The 16,176-nt window shown below is 43.1% G+C and overlaps 2 protein-coding genes across 13 annotated transcripts in view; both read left to right on the top strand.

The window, feature by feature from the left end:
• The window catches only part of MAP7D2 (MAP7 domain containing 2), a 126,510-nt gene that overhangs the window by 20,523 nt on the left and 89,811 nt on the right, over positions 1-16,176 (top strand). The gene's annotated exons all lie outside the window — the stretch shown is intronic.
• Positions 7,886-8,551, top strand: LOC116556739 (60S ribosomal protein L29-like). Its single transcript, XM_032286090.1, has one exon. It carries the CDS (start codon positions 8,054-8,056, stop codon positions 8,402-8,404), a length of 351 nt encoding a protein of 116 aa, XP_032141981.1. The 5' UTR covers positions 7,886-8,053; the 3' UTR covers positions 8,405-8,551.

The following is a 16,176-nucleotide window of genomic DNA, read 5'->3' as shown; positions in this document are numbered from 1 at the left end:
CATTCCTTTTTATTCCCCACCTAAGGCAGCATTGACAATAGCATTCATTTTTCTCTTCCCATAAGTATGTCAAAGTCTCTTGTCCTAGTTCCTAGTTCTCACTGTCCTAGGTGAGCTTTCTCTTCCCACTTTGTGCAGTTAGTGTTTTTCCACAGACGTGGACAAAGAAAATAACACTCTTATTTTTTGGCCCCACCCCTCTTTGACACACATTGCTTAGGTGCTTCACCCCACGCATTGGCCCAGAGCTTAAGATCATCTAACTATCCGGAGCTGTGAAAACTGCACATGGCTTTTGGCAAGAGAATTGTGTGGTATAAGTTTTTAAGTTTAATAGTTTACACTCTGCACTGGACAGTATGGTAACCAATTCCGCATGTGGCTACTTAATTAAAATTAAATAAATTAACAATTCAGTTTCTTGATTGCACTAAGCCATGTTTCAAGTACTCAGTAGCCCAATTGGATGGCACAGATGGAGAACATTCCTGTCACTGCAAAAAATTCCACAGGACAGTGCTGGTCTAGGGAGTTGCCTTACAGTTGTAGGCTATTAATAGGAAAACATAGATGTTCATTCAGGCTGCAGTGGTTTAGATTTTCCTCTTGAATGACCCAAGTTGACTCTCTAAGCTTTAAATTTCATCCACTAATGCAGTTAAAATATTTTGGCCTCCTTAAATTGGAATACAAAAAGGGTATTCACTTTCTGAAATCTTTTTTGTGCTGCCTAATTAACCCAAAGCGGATATCAAGTGTGGCTTCTTAGAGGTGAGGACCTTAATTTGTTTTTTATTGTGGTAGAATCTACATAACATAAACCTCAGCACTTTAACCATTTTAAGTGTACAATTTCGTGGCATTAAATACATTCACAATGTTGTGTAACCGTTACCACTATCTGTTTTCAGAACTTTCTCCATCATCCCAAATACAACATAGACCCACTAAATGATAACTTCCCCTTCCACGTCCCTCCAGTCTACTTCCTGTCTCCCTGCATTTGTCTATTCTAGGTACCTCATATAAGTAGAATCATATAAAATTTATCCAGTATACTGACTCATTTCACTTAGCATAATGTCCTCAATGTTCAATCACGTTGTATGTATAAGTAGTATGTCTCAGAATTTCCTCTTTTCCTTTTTTAAAAAAGAGAAAAAGAAACAGGGTCTTGCTCTGTTTTAGAGACTGGAGTACGGTGATGTGATCATAGTTCGCTGTAACCTCGAACTCCTGAGCTCAAGTGATCCTCCCACCTCAGCCTCCCCAGTAGCTAGGACTGTTGGCGTGTGCCATTGTGCCCAGCTAATTAAAAAAAAATTGTAGAGACAGAGTCTCCCTATGTTGCCCAGGCTGATCTTAACTCCTGACCTCAAGCAGTCCTCCTGCCTTAGCCTTCCAAATTGTTGGGATTACATGTGTGAGCCACTAGAATTTCTTTTCTTTTCTTTTCTTTTCTCTTTTTCTTTTTTCTTTTCTTTTCTTTTTTTTTTTTTTTTTTTTGAGACAGAGCCTTGCTCTGTCACCCAGGCTGGAGTACAATGGCACCATCTTAGCTTACTGCAACCTCTGCCTCCCAGGTTCAAGCAATTCTGCTGCCTCAGCCTCCCAAGTAGCTGGGATTACAGGCACCCACTACCATGCCTGGCTAATTTTTTGTATTTTTAGTAGAGATGGGATTTTGCCATGTTGGCCAAGCTGGTCTCGAACTCCTGACCTCAGTTGATCCACCTGCCTCAGCCTCCCAAAGTGCTGGGATTACAGGCCTGAGCCACTGCACCTGGCCTTCTTTTCTTTTTAAGGCCAAATAATATTTCATTACATAGATACACCACATTTTGTTTATGCATTCATTTGTTAGTAGACATTGGGGTTGCTTCGCCCTTTTGGCTATTGTGAATAATGCTGCTGTGAACATAGGTGTGCACATATCTATTTGAGTCCCTGCTTTCAATTCTTTTGGATATATACCCAAAAATAGAATTACTAGATCATATGGAAATTCTATGTTTGACCCTGTTTTGTGCTGGGGGAGAAGGGGGTACAGGGTGGGTCTTGCTCCGTTGCCCAGTTTGAACTGCACTGGTGCAGTCATAGTCACTGCAGTCTCAAATTTCTGGGCTTAAGTGATCCTTCCACCTCAGCCTCCCAAGTAGCTGGAAAAACAGTCATGTGTCACCACATTCAGCTAATTTTTAAATTTTTTGTAGAGATGTGGTCTCACTATGTTACGAAGGCTGGTCTCCAATTCCTGGACTCAAATGATCTTCCTTTTTTTAAATTTTAAAAAAATTAAAAAAAAATTTTAAATCATTGTTGAGATATAATTCACAATAACATAAACTTCATCCTTGTAAAGTGTACAGTTCAGTGGTTTTTAGTATATTCACGAGGTCATGTGATCATCTCCACTAGTCACTGATTTATTTATTTTTTTTTTGTGATGGAGTCTCACTCTGTTGCCCAGGCTGGAGTGCACTGGCGTGATCTTGGCTCACTGCACTGCCTGGGATTACAGGCGTGAGCTACCATGCCTGGCCTAGTCACTGATTTTTATAGCCTCTTAGGAACTAAAGGGAGAGAGAGAATCTAGAAAGTGGCTTGGGTGCAAGGAAGGGAGCTTTCAGGATTGTGTATGATACTCTTAAAATAGGATATTTGTTAGTCTGAGCACTTGGGGAGACCGAGGCGAGCAGATCAGTTGAGGTCAGGAGTTTGAGACCAGCCTGGCCAACATGGTGAAATCCGATTTCTACTAAAAATACAAAAATTAGCTGGGTGTGGTGGCACCTGTAATCTCAGCTACTTGGGAGGCTGAGGCAAGAGAATCACTTGAACCCTGGAGGCGGAGATTGCAGTGAGCTGAGATTGCGCCACTGCATTCCAGCCTGGGTGACAGAGCGAGACTGTCTCCAAAAAAAAAAAAAAAAAAAAAATGAAGGATATTTGTACCAATTCCTTGAAATGCTGCCCACTGCGAGGCTTTCCGACCTGAGGTTTAGAAAGGCTCCCCTGCTACCTGACATACTTTCAGCTACTCATGAGACCTTGTTTTATGGAACGGGATGTTGAAGAACCTCACAAATGGGTCAGAGTTCCCAGCAATGCTCTGGAAGCCTGGTTCTATAGGAGCAAACAGGCAATTCTGTGGTATAAGCTTTGTCACATGGGCTTCCCTAGCTGGGAACTGTTTCTGTTCCTTCTCTGGTTCTGGTCCCAAATTCTGCAGCTAGTTGCATTTCCAAACATAAAGCAAGTTGTTTACAATAAATGCCTTAAATATTTGGTTTTCAGATTTAGATTGCTCTGCTTTGGAGCAAGAAATACAACTCCTCTGCTTTTGTTATTACAAGCCATTTATACATATACCAGGGTGCTCTGGTTTTCGCTCATTCTCATCCTTTAGTTGTGGTTTTAATATTTTATACTTTGGACGTGGTTTTATTGTGGTTTTCAGATACATGGCCAGCTTTCTTTTCTTTCTTTTTTAATACATCATACAATTCCCTCCTTTAAAATGTTCAATTCAGTGGTTTTTAGCATATTAAGTCAAGCAACCATCACCACAGTCAATTCCAGAATATTTACATCACCCCAAAAAGAAATTCCTCACTTGTTTCCCCCCAACCCCCTGCCCTACCTAGGCACTAATCTCAGTCTCTATAGATTTTTGGCCAGTGTTCTTGCATTCTTGTTTAATGATGATTTTTTTTTTTTTTTTTTGGTGACTGAGTCTCTCTCTGTCGCCCAGGCTGGAGTGCAGTGCTGCAATCTCAGCTCACTGCAACCTCTGCCTCCTGAGTTCAAGCAATTCTCCTGCCTCAGCCTCCCAAGTAGCTGGGACTACAAGTGCACACCATCACGCCAAACTAATTTTTGTATTTTTTGCAGAAACAGAGTTTCACCATGTTGACCAGGCTGGCCTCGAACTCCTGACCTCAGGTGACCCTCCTGCCTCAACCTCCCAAAGTGCTAGGATTACAGGTGTGAGCCACCACGCCTGGCCTAATGGTGATTTTTTCCTGTCTAAATTGTAATATAAGCCACCCACTCTTCTTTCCCTTTCTGTTCCATTCTTTTCTTTTGCCCTTTCCTCCCTCCCCTCTTCTGATATTAGCAGATTAGCTCTAAATTCTCCTTAATTAGCTCCCAAACTAGATGAATTGGTAGATGTGGAACAACTGCAAGAATTCATCCAACAAACCAGGGATGGACAAATAGCGTGTTTCAGCCCTCAAACACCCTTCTAAGTCATCTGCTTTCATTCTGTCACTGTGAGGCTGGCCGCCTTTTCACAGGCTGGGAGGCTGCAGGGACTGAGAGCTAGGCTAGCAAGAGAGAGCTGGGTGAAAGCTGCTCTTAGATTGATCAGTCACACAGTCTGGGGAGCAACGAACTGAGATTTCAGTGTGTGGCCCATGTGAGTGGGTGCCGGGACAGAAGTCAAATGCTTGCCTTATAAATGTAGTATCCAGATGTATAAATTCAGCCACTGGATCCTCCTCTTAACAGAAACATTTAGTAGTGAAATTACTACTAAAAAGTAGTATACAAAATCAGTTTGCAAATTACAGTCTGCGAATATTAGTATTTAACTTAAGCAGGACTGTTACTGTTACCTGGCACAGAGTAAGAACTCAATGATGTTAGCCATTTTAAGGGCCAGGGGAAACTTCCCCTTTGCCCTCTGAAGGTTTGCTGAAAAGTAAACTCACAAAAGGCAGATTAATTAGAGAAAAGGCATACACATTTTATTAATATTTACACAGAACCATAGAGTGACTACCTACCCCCAACAGGATTCAAAGGCTTTGTATACCATCCTGGCAAAATAAGTTATGAGACAGGAGAAGAGGAATTCTGCTGAGAGGATCACTAGGGAGAATAAATGGATCAGGGAGCAAGATAACTTGTACACTATCTTGCGAAAGGGTCTTTTCAGGTGTGGCTATATTCTTGGTCCTACAAGGAGGGGAAGAAAAAAATAATTGTTCTTTTTGGTGGGTCTGGACCTTAGGCAGATAAAGGAACTTCAACTTGATCCTGCTTTGAGGGAGACATTGGTAGTGGGAGGAGGGGGAAGGTCAGAGAGACCTTGAGGCTTCTTCAGTTCGGTATGTCAAAGGACCATATTTTGAGATATCTGCTTCTGAGCCCCAACACTGTTATTAAGAGGCCATATTTTATTGTATGCCTACTGTGTACAAGGCACGGGTTAGGTTTTATAAAGAATAGGCCAAAGCTTCTGGAATGGAATTCAAGCCCTATTTATGTTATAATGTGCAGGACTTCAGCAGGTTAATGCTGGGGAAGCAGAGATTGGTAGCATCCACATTTTGCTTGTTTCTTTAGAACCATGTATTTTATTAAATACATTTTTATACACTGTGTTTACTATAGATATCATCAACACAGGAAAGGTTTGATTAAGCTTAGATTCTTGCTGTGAACTGTAGATGTTATAATTTCTTGTGGATGATTTAAAAAATTTTATCATTTACTATTGGCCGCTGGTAGCTTTAATCAAGGCAAACCATCTTGCTCAAAACAAATAACCTTGACAAAAAAGGGTAGCCAGGGTCCTATTTAGTCTGTCTACAGAATGTTTTTGGTTAAAAAGACATCGGTGTTTGTTCCATGCTATATATGTATCTCCTGTTCCATTACATCTCCGTATTCTGGGAATGAAACGAGTACCAGCAGGCCCTTGCTGTGGAATTTTCTGAGCCAGGTCAGAGAGAAGCACAGTGTACTCTTAGAACAAGATCTGTCCTGCCTTTCTTTGGGTTCTGGAATACACTTGGGGAGAAATAGAGTAAGTTGCTGTTTGGGGAGGAAATTTGGGCTTTTGATTTATTTTGAAGGAGTTTAAGAAATGCTACCCCTGAATATGCTGCTTTGGTTTGCTGATGACTTCAAACGGGGGCAGTTGGGGAATAACAAATACAGACAGGGGCTTTCTGTCCCCTTCCCTTGTCTGCCTAAAGATGGATCTCAATTGTTATGGATCCCCTCCCGGAGTGTTATCCACCAGGGAAGATTAACTTCTAGACACCAACCTAGACAATTAGCTATTCTGAGGACTGCTTTAAGACAACTTTTATTGCTTTTTATCTGTATAACAAGATAACCTTCATTCACCATATAATTCCTCTCCTCACCTTGCTGTAACTTGTGTCACCACCACCCCCCAAACCCCCAATCCTCTATTCTTTTCAGTAGATCAGGATGCTATATAAGATACAATGATCTGACCCCTCTTGAAGTCTCATATTTTGTAGGACTCCCATATATATATATATAAATGTAGTTATATATGATTTTTCTCCTGTTAATCTGTTTATATGTCAATTTGATTCATTGCCAGGCCAAAGATCCGAGAAGGGTTGAGGGAAGCCATTTTTCATTCCAACCATTTTTTAAATTTTTATTTTTACATTTTTAGAGGTAGGGTCTATCACCCAGGCTCGAATACAGTGGCACAATCATAGCTCACTGCAGCCTCAAACTTCTGGGCCCTGCTGGGCACAGTGGCTCACACCTATAATCCCAGCACTTTGGGAGACAGGCAGGCGGATCACCTGAGGTCAGGAGTTTGAGACCAGCCTGACCAACATAGTGAAGTCCCGTCTATACTAAAAATACAAAATTAGCCAGGTGTGGTGGTGCACACCTGTAATCCCAGCTGCTCCAGAGGCTGAGGCAAGAGAATTGCTTGAACCTGGGAGCCAGAGGTTGCAGTGAGCCAAGATCACGTCATTGCCCTCCAGCCTGGGCTATAAGAATGAAACTCCATCTCAAAATAAAAAAACTTCTGGGCCTAGGAGATCCTTCTGTCTCAACCACCTGAGTAGCTGGGACTACTGGCTTATGACCCCATGTCTGGCTGATTTTTTAGAATTTTTTTGTAGAGATGGGGTCTCACTATGTTGCTGAGGCTGGTCAGACTCCTGGCTTCACGCAGTCCTCATACCTCAGCCTCCCAAAGTGCTGGGATTACAGACATGAGCCACCATACCTAGCTTGCTGATAAGTAAGCAACAATCAGAAAGGGGCCCCAGGTTGGGGAGGACCCAAGGTGGGGAAGAACAATGAACAATTACTCTGAGAGATGGCTAATCACAAACAACCAAAGGTACAATAACCTCTTCTGCCTGTCGCTTCCTCCAGCATGACCCTATAAAACTTCCCTCCAGCCCCTGCCTCTTTGCAGAGAGTGCCTTCTCTGCTGTGCTACCCATTGCAAGCTTGCAATATATTTTCATACCTTCTCTAATAAATCTTTCACTCTTGCTGTCATCTTAATCCTTCTCTAATAAATATGCCTTTTCTTTTACCTACAACTGTCTTGGCAAATACCTTTACTGCCTGTGACACTGGCCCTAGCTACTCACTACCTGTGACACTCATTACAATTTCTTAAAACAGAAAATGGTGAGCGTTTTGATGATAGAAGTCCTGAATCTGTTTTAGCCCAGGAGGACCTATAGATGATCACAGAGCCAGCTGGAGTTGGGTATAGGCTCTACCTCCAGACCCCCAGGGGCCGGGCATTAGATGCCTCCTACAGGCATTTTCAGATATTGCCTCAGCCCCTCACTCAGTGTTGTCTTGGGGAAAAGATTTTTCAGGATCTCAGTTTTCCATCATTTTTTTTTTTTAAAGGGTTAAAAACATTTCTTGGCAGGGCATGGTGGCCTGTGCCTATAGTCCCAGATACTTGGGAGGCTGAGAAAAGGAGGGTCGCTTGAGCCCAGGAATTTCAGGCTGCAGTGAGCTATGATCATGCCTATGAATAACCACTGCACTTCAGCCTGGGCGACTGAGTGAGACCCTGTCTCAAAACAACAAAAACTGCATTAAAAAAAGCCACAAAAGCTCTTCCGGTCCTAGGCGCTTCGGAAACCGCGGCTTAGGTGCAGACATGGCCAAGTCCAAGAACCACACAACACACAACCAGTCCCGAAAATGGCACAGAAATGGTATCAAGAAACCCCGATCACAATGATACGAATCTCTTAAGGGGGTGGACCCCAAGTTCCTGAGGAACATGCGCTTTGCCAAGAAGCACAACAAGAAGGGCCTAAAGAAGATGCAGGCCAACGATGCCAAGGCCATGAGTGCACGTGCCGAGGCCATCAAGGCTCTCGTAAAGCCCAAGGAGATTAAGCCCAAGATCCCAAAGGGGGGTGTCAGCCGCAAGCTTGATCGACTTGCTTACATTGCCCACCCCAAGCTTGGGAAGCGTGCTCGTGCACGCATTGCCAAGGGGCTCAGGCTCTGCCGGCCAAAAGTCAAGGCCAAGTCCAAGGATCAAAACAAGGCCCAGGCTGCAGCTCCAGCTTCAGTTCCAGCTCAGGCTCCCAAATGTGCCCAGGCCCCTACAAAGGCTTCAGAGTAGATATCTCTGGCTGCCAACGTGAGGACAGAAGGACTGGTGCGATCCCCCGGGGCTGCCATCTGCATGGGGCTGGGGTCCTCCTGTGCTATTTGTACAAATAAATATGAGGGAGGGAAAAAAAAAAAGCCACAAAAACACCAATTCAAATCTCTTCCGGCTATTTTGAAATATATAATATATTGTTAAAAAACTATGAAGAGAAAAACAAAAAAATAGTCACCCTGTTGTTACACATGCATCAAAATATCATATATATCACATAAATATATATAATATGCATCAATAAAACATTTAAACATTTATTCAAGCCGGGCATGGTGGCTCACGCCTATAATCCCAGCACTTTGGGAGGCCAGGATCACCTGAGGTCAGGAGTTTGAAACCAGGATGGTCAATATGGTGAAACACCATCTCTACTAAAAATACAAAAATTAGCCTGGTGTGATAGCACATGCCTGTAATCACAGTCTCACTCTGTCGCCAGGCTGGAGTGCAATGGCACGATCTCTGCTCACTGCAACCTCTGCCTTCTGGGTTCAAGTGATTCTCCTGCCTCAGCCTCCCGAGTAGCTGGGACCATAGGTGCACGCCACCACGCCCAGGGTTTCACCATGTTGGCCAGGATGGTCTCGATCTCTTGACCTCATGATCCGTCCGCTTCACCCTCCCAAAGTGCTGGCATTACAGGCGTGAGCCACTGCGCCCAGCCTGGATTCATTTACTACTGTATCCTTTCCCATCCAACCTGAATGCAGCCTCTATAGCCTTCCGCCACAGTGCTCCAGGCAGCCATTGCCGGTTGGCCAGGCTGGGCTGGAGAGACAGAGCCTGGTTGCCATCTCGGCAGCATGTTGCAAGGCTGAGGGTGGAGTAGGTACAGATGTGCTAACCTGCAGCCCTAATCCTCCATGGCATTGTCTTTTGAATGCCCTGTCTAAATTTGAGCCTGGCTGAGTTGTAACCCAGTAACACTCTTTGCTTTGCTTTTACAGCAGTCTTTTCTACTTGTTATTCTGTCTTACTCCTCATTCCCTTCTAGCTTCTATTTCAGCAACATGTCTTCTAGTGTGAAAGTCTCCAGAAGGTATTTCTGTAAACTACCTTGACAAAGTCTAAGGACAGGTTCTTAAAAGAAGCTCTTGGTCCACTCTGCATACATTCATTAAATGCCTAACATGTGCCAAACCTGCGACATGGGATAGATCCAACACAGCCCTAGCTTTCCAAGAGCTCAGTCTGGCAGAGGTTAAAAGTGGACAAACCCATTTGTTTATTTAATTCTTCTCTATCATATGGCAAAGGCACTGCTAACCTTGTTTTACGGAAGAGGAAAGCAGGCCAAGAGAGTTGTTTATCTTACATAGCTAGTGCACGGAACCGGGTTTGTTTTTAGCAGAATGATGGTACAGGCTTTTTTAGAGGCCACTCCCTTACTGGCTGGCAGTAGGACATCCACATAGAAGGATGAATGGTAGGGCAGGCTGTTGACTGCTTATCCGATAACCTGTAAACTAAAAATAAATTCCTAAGCTCCCTACCAACTGAGTGGACCCCCTCTTAGCCAAGGGAACTCCAGATAAACTGTAAAAACTGAGTTCCCTGCCATGACTAGAAGGAAGGTCACACATGCCTCCTTATACCCTGTCCCTTTTAGAGTTTAGGCACAACAACTGACCAGCTTTTATGTGAAAATAGAGATCATAAGACTGACAGAAGAGAACCTTTGTGGCAATAAGATAGTAAATTATAAAGAAGACCAAAAGCCATACAAGGCAAGGGTTAGGTCATGCCTTCAGGCATTCAGTCTTGCTAAACAGGTCGTATTGTGGCTGACTCCAAAGTAGCATTCTTAGCTTAACTTAAACTTTCCTTTCCACTAACTCTGAGTTTTTAGGTAGTGTTCTTCCTTTAGCCATTTGCAGATTAAAGAACTTCTGAATCTACCAATGATTTGTTTTTTGGTTTTATAAAATTTTTAATTGTTATGAGTACATATTAGGTATAGATATTTATGAGATATGTGAGATAGTTTAGATCATTTCTTTGTGTTACAACCATTCCAGTTATGCTCTTCTAGTTGTTTTTTTTTTTTTTTTTTTTTTTTTTTGATTTTTGTTTTAGACAGAGTCTTGCTCTGTTGCCCAGGCTAGAGTGCAGTGCCACAATCGCAGCTCACTGCAACCTCTGCCTTCTGGGTTCAAGCGATTCTTGAGCCTCAGCCTTCCAAGTAGCTGGTATTACAAGTGCGTGCTACCATGCCTGGCTAATTGTTGTATTTTTAGGAGAGACAGGGTTTTACCACATTGGTGAGGCTGGTCTTGATCTCCTGACCTCAAGTAATCCACCCACCTCGGTCTCCCAAAGGGCTAGGATTACAGGCATGAACCACCGCACCCAGCCATTTTTCAAATTTTTTTGAGACAGGGTCTTGCTCTGTCACCCATGCTGTAGTGGCATGATCATGGCTCACTGCAGCTTTGAACTCCTGGGCTCAAGCAATCCTCCCACCTCAGCCTACCCAAAGAGCTGGGACTACAGGCATGTGCCACTACATCCAACATATGTATATGTTATATATATATATATGTAATATGTAACACACATATATATATTTTTTTTGTAGAGGAGAACCACTGATTTAAGCATTTCTAAATTGATTGCATGAAGGTCTCTATAGGGAAAGAGCTACCATTTATCAAGCAATTCTCCTTGGCAGGGTGAAGACCAGGTCTGTCTACACCAGGAGCTAAGTATGCCAGTGACTGTGAGACAAATCCATTGACTCAAGGAGTTTGATGATGCTCTTGGTGGGCTGTAGGGGCATCGGGCAGTCAAATCACCTGGATAAGTATTTTATTGTTTGCCCGAAGGAAAAGAATTCTTTTATCCAATAAGTAAAGGCTGAAGGAGAAGATTTAAGGGTTCCACAGATATGCAAATTAAGTGATGTTTAAGGTCCTCTAACAAGGCATCCTGAGATTCTCCTCTAGGCTAGGTTCTGGGAAAACAGTGCTAAATAAGATAGAAAGACCTGGTGGAGCTGGAATATCAAAACTGCAGGCCAGGTGTGGTGGGTCACTCCTGTAATCCCAGCACTTTGGGCAGCCAAGGCAGGTGGATCAGTGACCTGAGATCAGGAGTTCTAGACCAGCCTGGCCAACACAGTGAAATAACTTACTGCTTTTTAAATGCTGGGTCACTAAATGCTGCTTGAAGGAAAAGGGCCGTGTCTCAGACCACTTTCATTGCCCTGCCCTGTCCAGCCCCGTTCCTTCTATATTTTCCTGTTAGCTAAAATGTTGATATATATACATTCAGTCCCGTGAACAGGGACACTTGTTAATTGTTTTTTGAGATCAAGCTACTTCACCTTGCTAGGCTTCCCTTTTCTGCCCTGGCGAAGTATTTGTCTCACTTGTCTGGTCCTAACAAACATCTGGGCTACTTGTTGAAAATTGAGATTCTCTACCTCTTCCTGGGAGATGCCAGTTCACCAAGTCTGAAGAGAGCCTGGGAATCTGTATGTTTCTAATGAACTTTATTGAGTAGATCTATAACTTATGTACATAGATAAATTTGTAGATATAATTTACATATGATGAAATGCACCCATTTTAAGTGTACCTGATATATATACTTTGGCAAATACCTCCATCTTGGGAATCCCCACCACAGTCAAGATACAGAATGTTCCCATTATTAGACTTGCAGGCATGCTTGCTGCCCAGCCCCAGGCAACCACTGATCAGTTTTTTGTTACTAGAGATGAGTTTTGCCATACAACATTTTGTATGAGTGGAATCATACAGAGTGTACTCATTTCTGTCTGGCTTTTTTCACTTAATATGTGTTTGACATTCAGCCATGTTGTGTGTATTTAAGTACTGGTTGTGTTTTTTGTTTTTTGACAGAGTCTTGCTCTGTTGCCTAGGCTGGAATACAGTGGTGTGGTCCTGGGTCATTGCAGCCTCCGCCTCCCGGGTTCAAGCAATTCTCCTACCTCAGCCTCCAGAGTAGCTGGGATTACAGGCACGTACCTCCACACCTGGCTAATTTTTGTATTTTTAGTAGAGAAGGGGTTTCACCATGTTGGCCAGGGTGTTCTTGAACTCCTGACCTCAGGTGATCTGTCCGTCTTGGCCTCCCAAAGTGCTGGGATTACAGGCGTGAACCACCGAGCCTGGCCAGTACTAGTTTTTTTATTGCTAGAGTGTTCCGGGCTGGGCACAGTGGCTCACTCCTGTGATCCTAGGATTTTGAGAGGCAGAGATGGGTGGATCACCTGAGGTCAGGAGTTCGAGACCAGCCTGGCCAACATGGTGAAACCCTGTCTCTACTAAAAACACAAAAATTAGCTGGGCGTGGTGGCAGGTGCCTGTAATCCCAGCTACTCTGGAGGCTGAGGCAGGAGAATTGCTTGAACCCAGGAGGTGGAGTGTTGCAGTGAGCCATGACCACACCACTGCACTCCAGTCTGGGCAACAAGAGCAAGACTCCTTCTTAAAAAAAAAAAAAAAAGTGTTCCACTCACAGTGAATATACTACAGTGTTTTTGCTACATTGCTGTTTTATCCATGCGCGCGCTCGTGCGCTCTCTCTCTCTCTCTCTCTCTCTCTCTCTCTCTTTCTCTCTTTTTTCTGAGATGAGGCTTACTCTGTCACCCAGGCTGGAGTGCTGTGACACCATCTGGGCTCATTGTAATCCTCCCCTCCCTGGCTCAAGCGATCCCACCTTAGCCTTCCGAGTAGCTGAGACCACAGCCACGTGCCACCACTCCTGGCTAAGTTTTATCCATTCTCTTCCTGATGGATAGTTGGACTGTTTCCAGCTTTGGACAATAATGGACAAGGATGCTCTGAACATGCATGTGCAAACCACCTTGTGGTCCCGTGCTTGCTTTATTTCTCTTGGGTAAATCCCTCAGGATGGGATTGCTGGGTCATATGTATGCTTTAACTGCGGAAAGAACTGCCAAATCTTTTCCCAAGTGGTTGTACTCTTTTACACCCTCACCTGAAGTGTATGAAAGTTCTAATTGTTTTGCACCTTTGCCAGTGCTTGCTTTAGTCAATTTTTTGTGGGATTTAAATTTTTTTGCCATTTCAGTATATGTATAATGGTACAGGTTTTACCTTGCATTTCCCTAATGATCAAAGATGTTGAGTATTTTTTCATGTGTTGATTAGCATGTGAAGTGTTTGTTCACATTTTTTTTTTTTTTTTTGAAACAAAGTCTCACTCTTGTTACCCAGGCTGGAGTGCAGTGGAGTGATATCAGCTACTGCAACCTCCATCTCCCTGATTCCAGCGAGACTTCTGTCTCAGTCTCCCAAGTAGCTGGAATTACAGGCATGTGCCACTATGCCGGGCTAATTTTTGCATTTTTAGTAGAGATGGGGTTTCACCGTGTTAGCCACGCTGGTCTTAAACTCCTGACCTCAAGTGATCTGTCTGCCTTGGCCTCCCAAAGTGCTGGCATTACGGGTGTGAGCCACCATGCCCAGCCTCTCTTCACATCTTGTGCACATTTTTTTGAGTTACTTATTGAGCTGCAAGATGTTTTTATTTGTTTATATTTTATTCACAAGAAAGTTGGTCAATAGTTTTCTTTTTTTTTTTTTGAGATGGAGTCTCTGTGTCCCAGGCTGGAGTGTGCCATGACATCGTCATACCTCAGTGTTACCTCAAATTCCTGAGCTCAAGGGATCCTACTGGCTTAGCCTCCCTAGTAGCTGGGAATACAGGTGTACCCCACCACACCCAGCTAATTTTCTTTCTTTCTTTCTTTCTTTTCTTTTTTTGCAGACACAGGGTCTCACTATCTTGCTTTATCTGGTGTCGAACTCCTGGGCTCAAGCAGTCCTCCCACCTTAGCCTCCCAAAGTATTGAGATTACAGGTGTGAGCCACCACACCCAGCCTGAACACAGTTCTTTGTCTGACATTTTTATTGTGAATATTTTCTCCTCATCTTATTTGCCTTTTAATTTTCATGGTGTCTTTTGAAGAACAGAAGATTTAAATTTTGATAAAGTTTGATTTATCAATTTTTTTCTTTTATTATTTGAGCTTTTTGTGTTCTAAGAAGTCCTTGCCTACTCTACGGTCATGAAGGTTTTCTCCTGTGTTTTCTTTTTTGTTTCTTTTTTTTTTTTTTTTTTGAGACAGAATCTTGCTTTTTTGCCCAGGCTGGAGTGCAGTGGCATGATCTCGGCTCACTGCAACCTCCACCTCCCAGATTCAAGAGATTTCTGGCTGATTTTTGTATTTTTAGTAGAAACAGGGTTTCACCATGTTGGCCAGGTTGGTCTTGAACTCCTGACTTCAAGTGGTCTACCCACCTCAGCCTCCCAAAGTGCTAGGATTACACGTGTGAGCCACCACACCCAGCCTCTCCTGTATTTTCTTCTGGAAGTTTTATGGCTTCATGTTTAGGTCTATTTGGAAGTTAATTTTTATATATGATGTGAGGTTTCAGTCACGGGTCATTTGTTTGCATATGGATGTTCAGTTCCAGTATCATTTGCTGAAGATACTGTTCTTTTTCCATTAAATTTTCTTGACAGTTTTGTCATATATTCTGTTGCTCACATATGGACTCTGCATTCTCTTCTGTTATGTTTGTCTGTCCTTATGCCAGTATCATACTGTCTTGATTACAAGAATCTGTTTTTGTTTTTTTGTTTGTTTGTTTGAGATGGAGTCTCATACTGTCGCTGGGCTGGAGTGCAGTGGCGTGATCTCGGCTCACTGCAACCTCCGCCTCCCAGGTTCAAGTGATTTTCCTGCCTCAGCCTCCCGAGTAGCTGGGATTACAGGCGCCTGCCACCATGCCCAGCTAATTTTTTGTATTTTTAGTAGAGACGGGGTTTCACCATGTTGACCAGGCTGGTCTCGAACTCTTGACCTCATGATTCACCTGCCTTGGCCTCCCAAAGTGAATCTGTGTTTTTAATAAGTACCCTAGAAGGTTCTCATGATCATGTCCATTTGGGGAATAGGGTACTAGATTTTTCTAAAGACCCTTCCAACAGTGACAGTCTTAAGTTTGTGTATTCTCAGTAGCTCAGCCTCAATTTATACCCTAGTCCTTGCTACTCAGAAGTGAGGTCCACAGACTCAGCAATGTCAGCAGGAGCTGAGACTTGTTCAAAATGTAGACTCTGGGACCCTGCCCCAGACGTATTGAATATGACCTGCATTATAAGAAGATCCCCAAAGGATTCCCATCAAGTTTGCAAAGCACTGTCCTACGTGTCACTCCCTTAAAGCAGGAGGTTTCCAACTTTTTGGATCATTAATAACTCCACAAATAGAAATACATACTACAGTGTACATATCTCTGTAGCTGAAATGGATTTTTACAAAACATTGCCCTCCTATATTTGTGCTTGCTTTTCTATTCCTTTTCCTTTCCTCTCCTCTCCTCCCCCATTTCCCCCTTTCTCCCTTTCTTCCTACTATAGTTTTCTTGAGGTGTAACTTACATACTGTAAAGTTCACCCATTTTAAGTGACCGCTATGAGTTTATATAGTCTTGCAGCTACCCTTCTTTTTTATTTTACTTATTTATTTTTATTTTATTTTATTTTTTTTTGAATATACACTTTCATGCATATACATTGGCAACGTTTTTTTTAATTGCATTTTAGGTTTTGGGGTACATTTGAAGAACATGCAAAATTGTTGCATAGGTACACACATGGCAGTGTGATTTGCTGCCTTCCTCCCCTTCACCTATATCTGGATTTCTCCCCTTGCTATCTCTCCCC

Source organism: Sapajus apella, unplaced genomic scaffold, assembly GCF_009761245.1.
Source record: "Sapajus apella isolate SASKATOON/1434 unplaced genomic scaffold, GSC_monkey_1.0 scaffold17, whole genome shotgun sequence".
In the NCBI taxonomy this organism is placed as follows: Eukaryota; Metazoa; Chordata; class Mammalia; order Primates; family Cebidae; genus Sapajus; species Sapajus apella.
This window is presented reverse-complemented; position numbering and strand designations above follow the sequence as displayed.

Coding starts and splice junctions, on each gene's coding strand:
- LOC116556739 (XM_032286090.1), top strand. CDS start 8,054: ATGCGCTTTGCCAAGAAGCACAACAAGAAGGGCCTAAAGAAGATGCAG.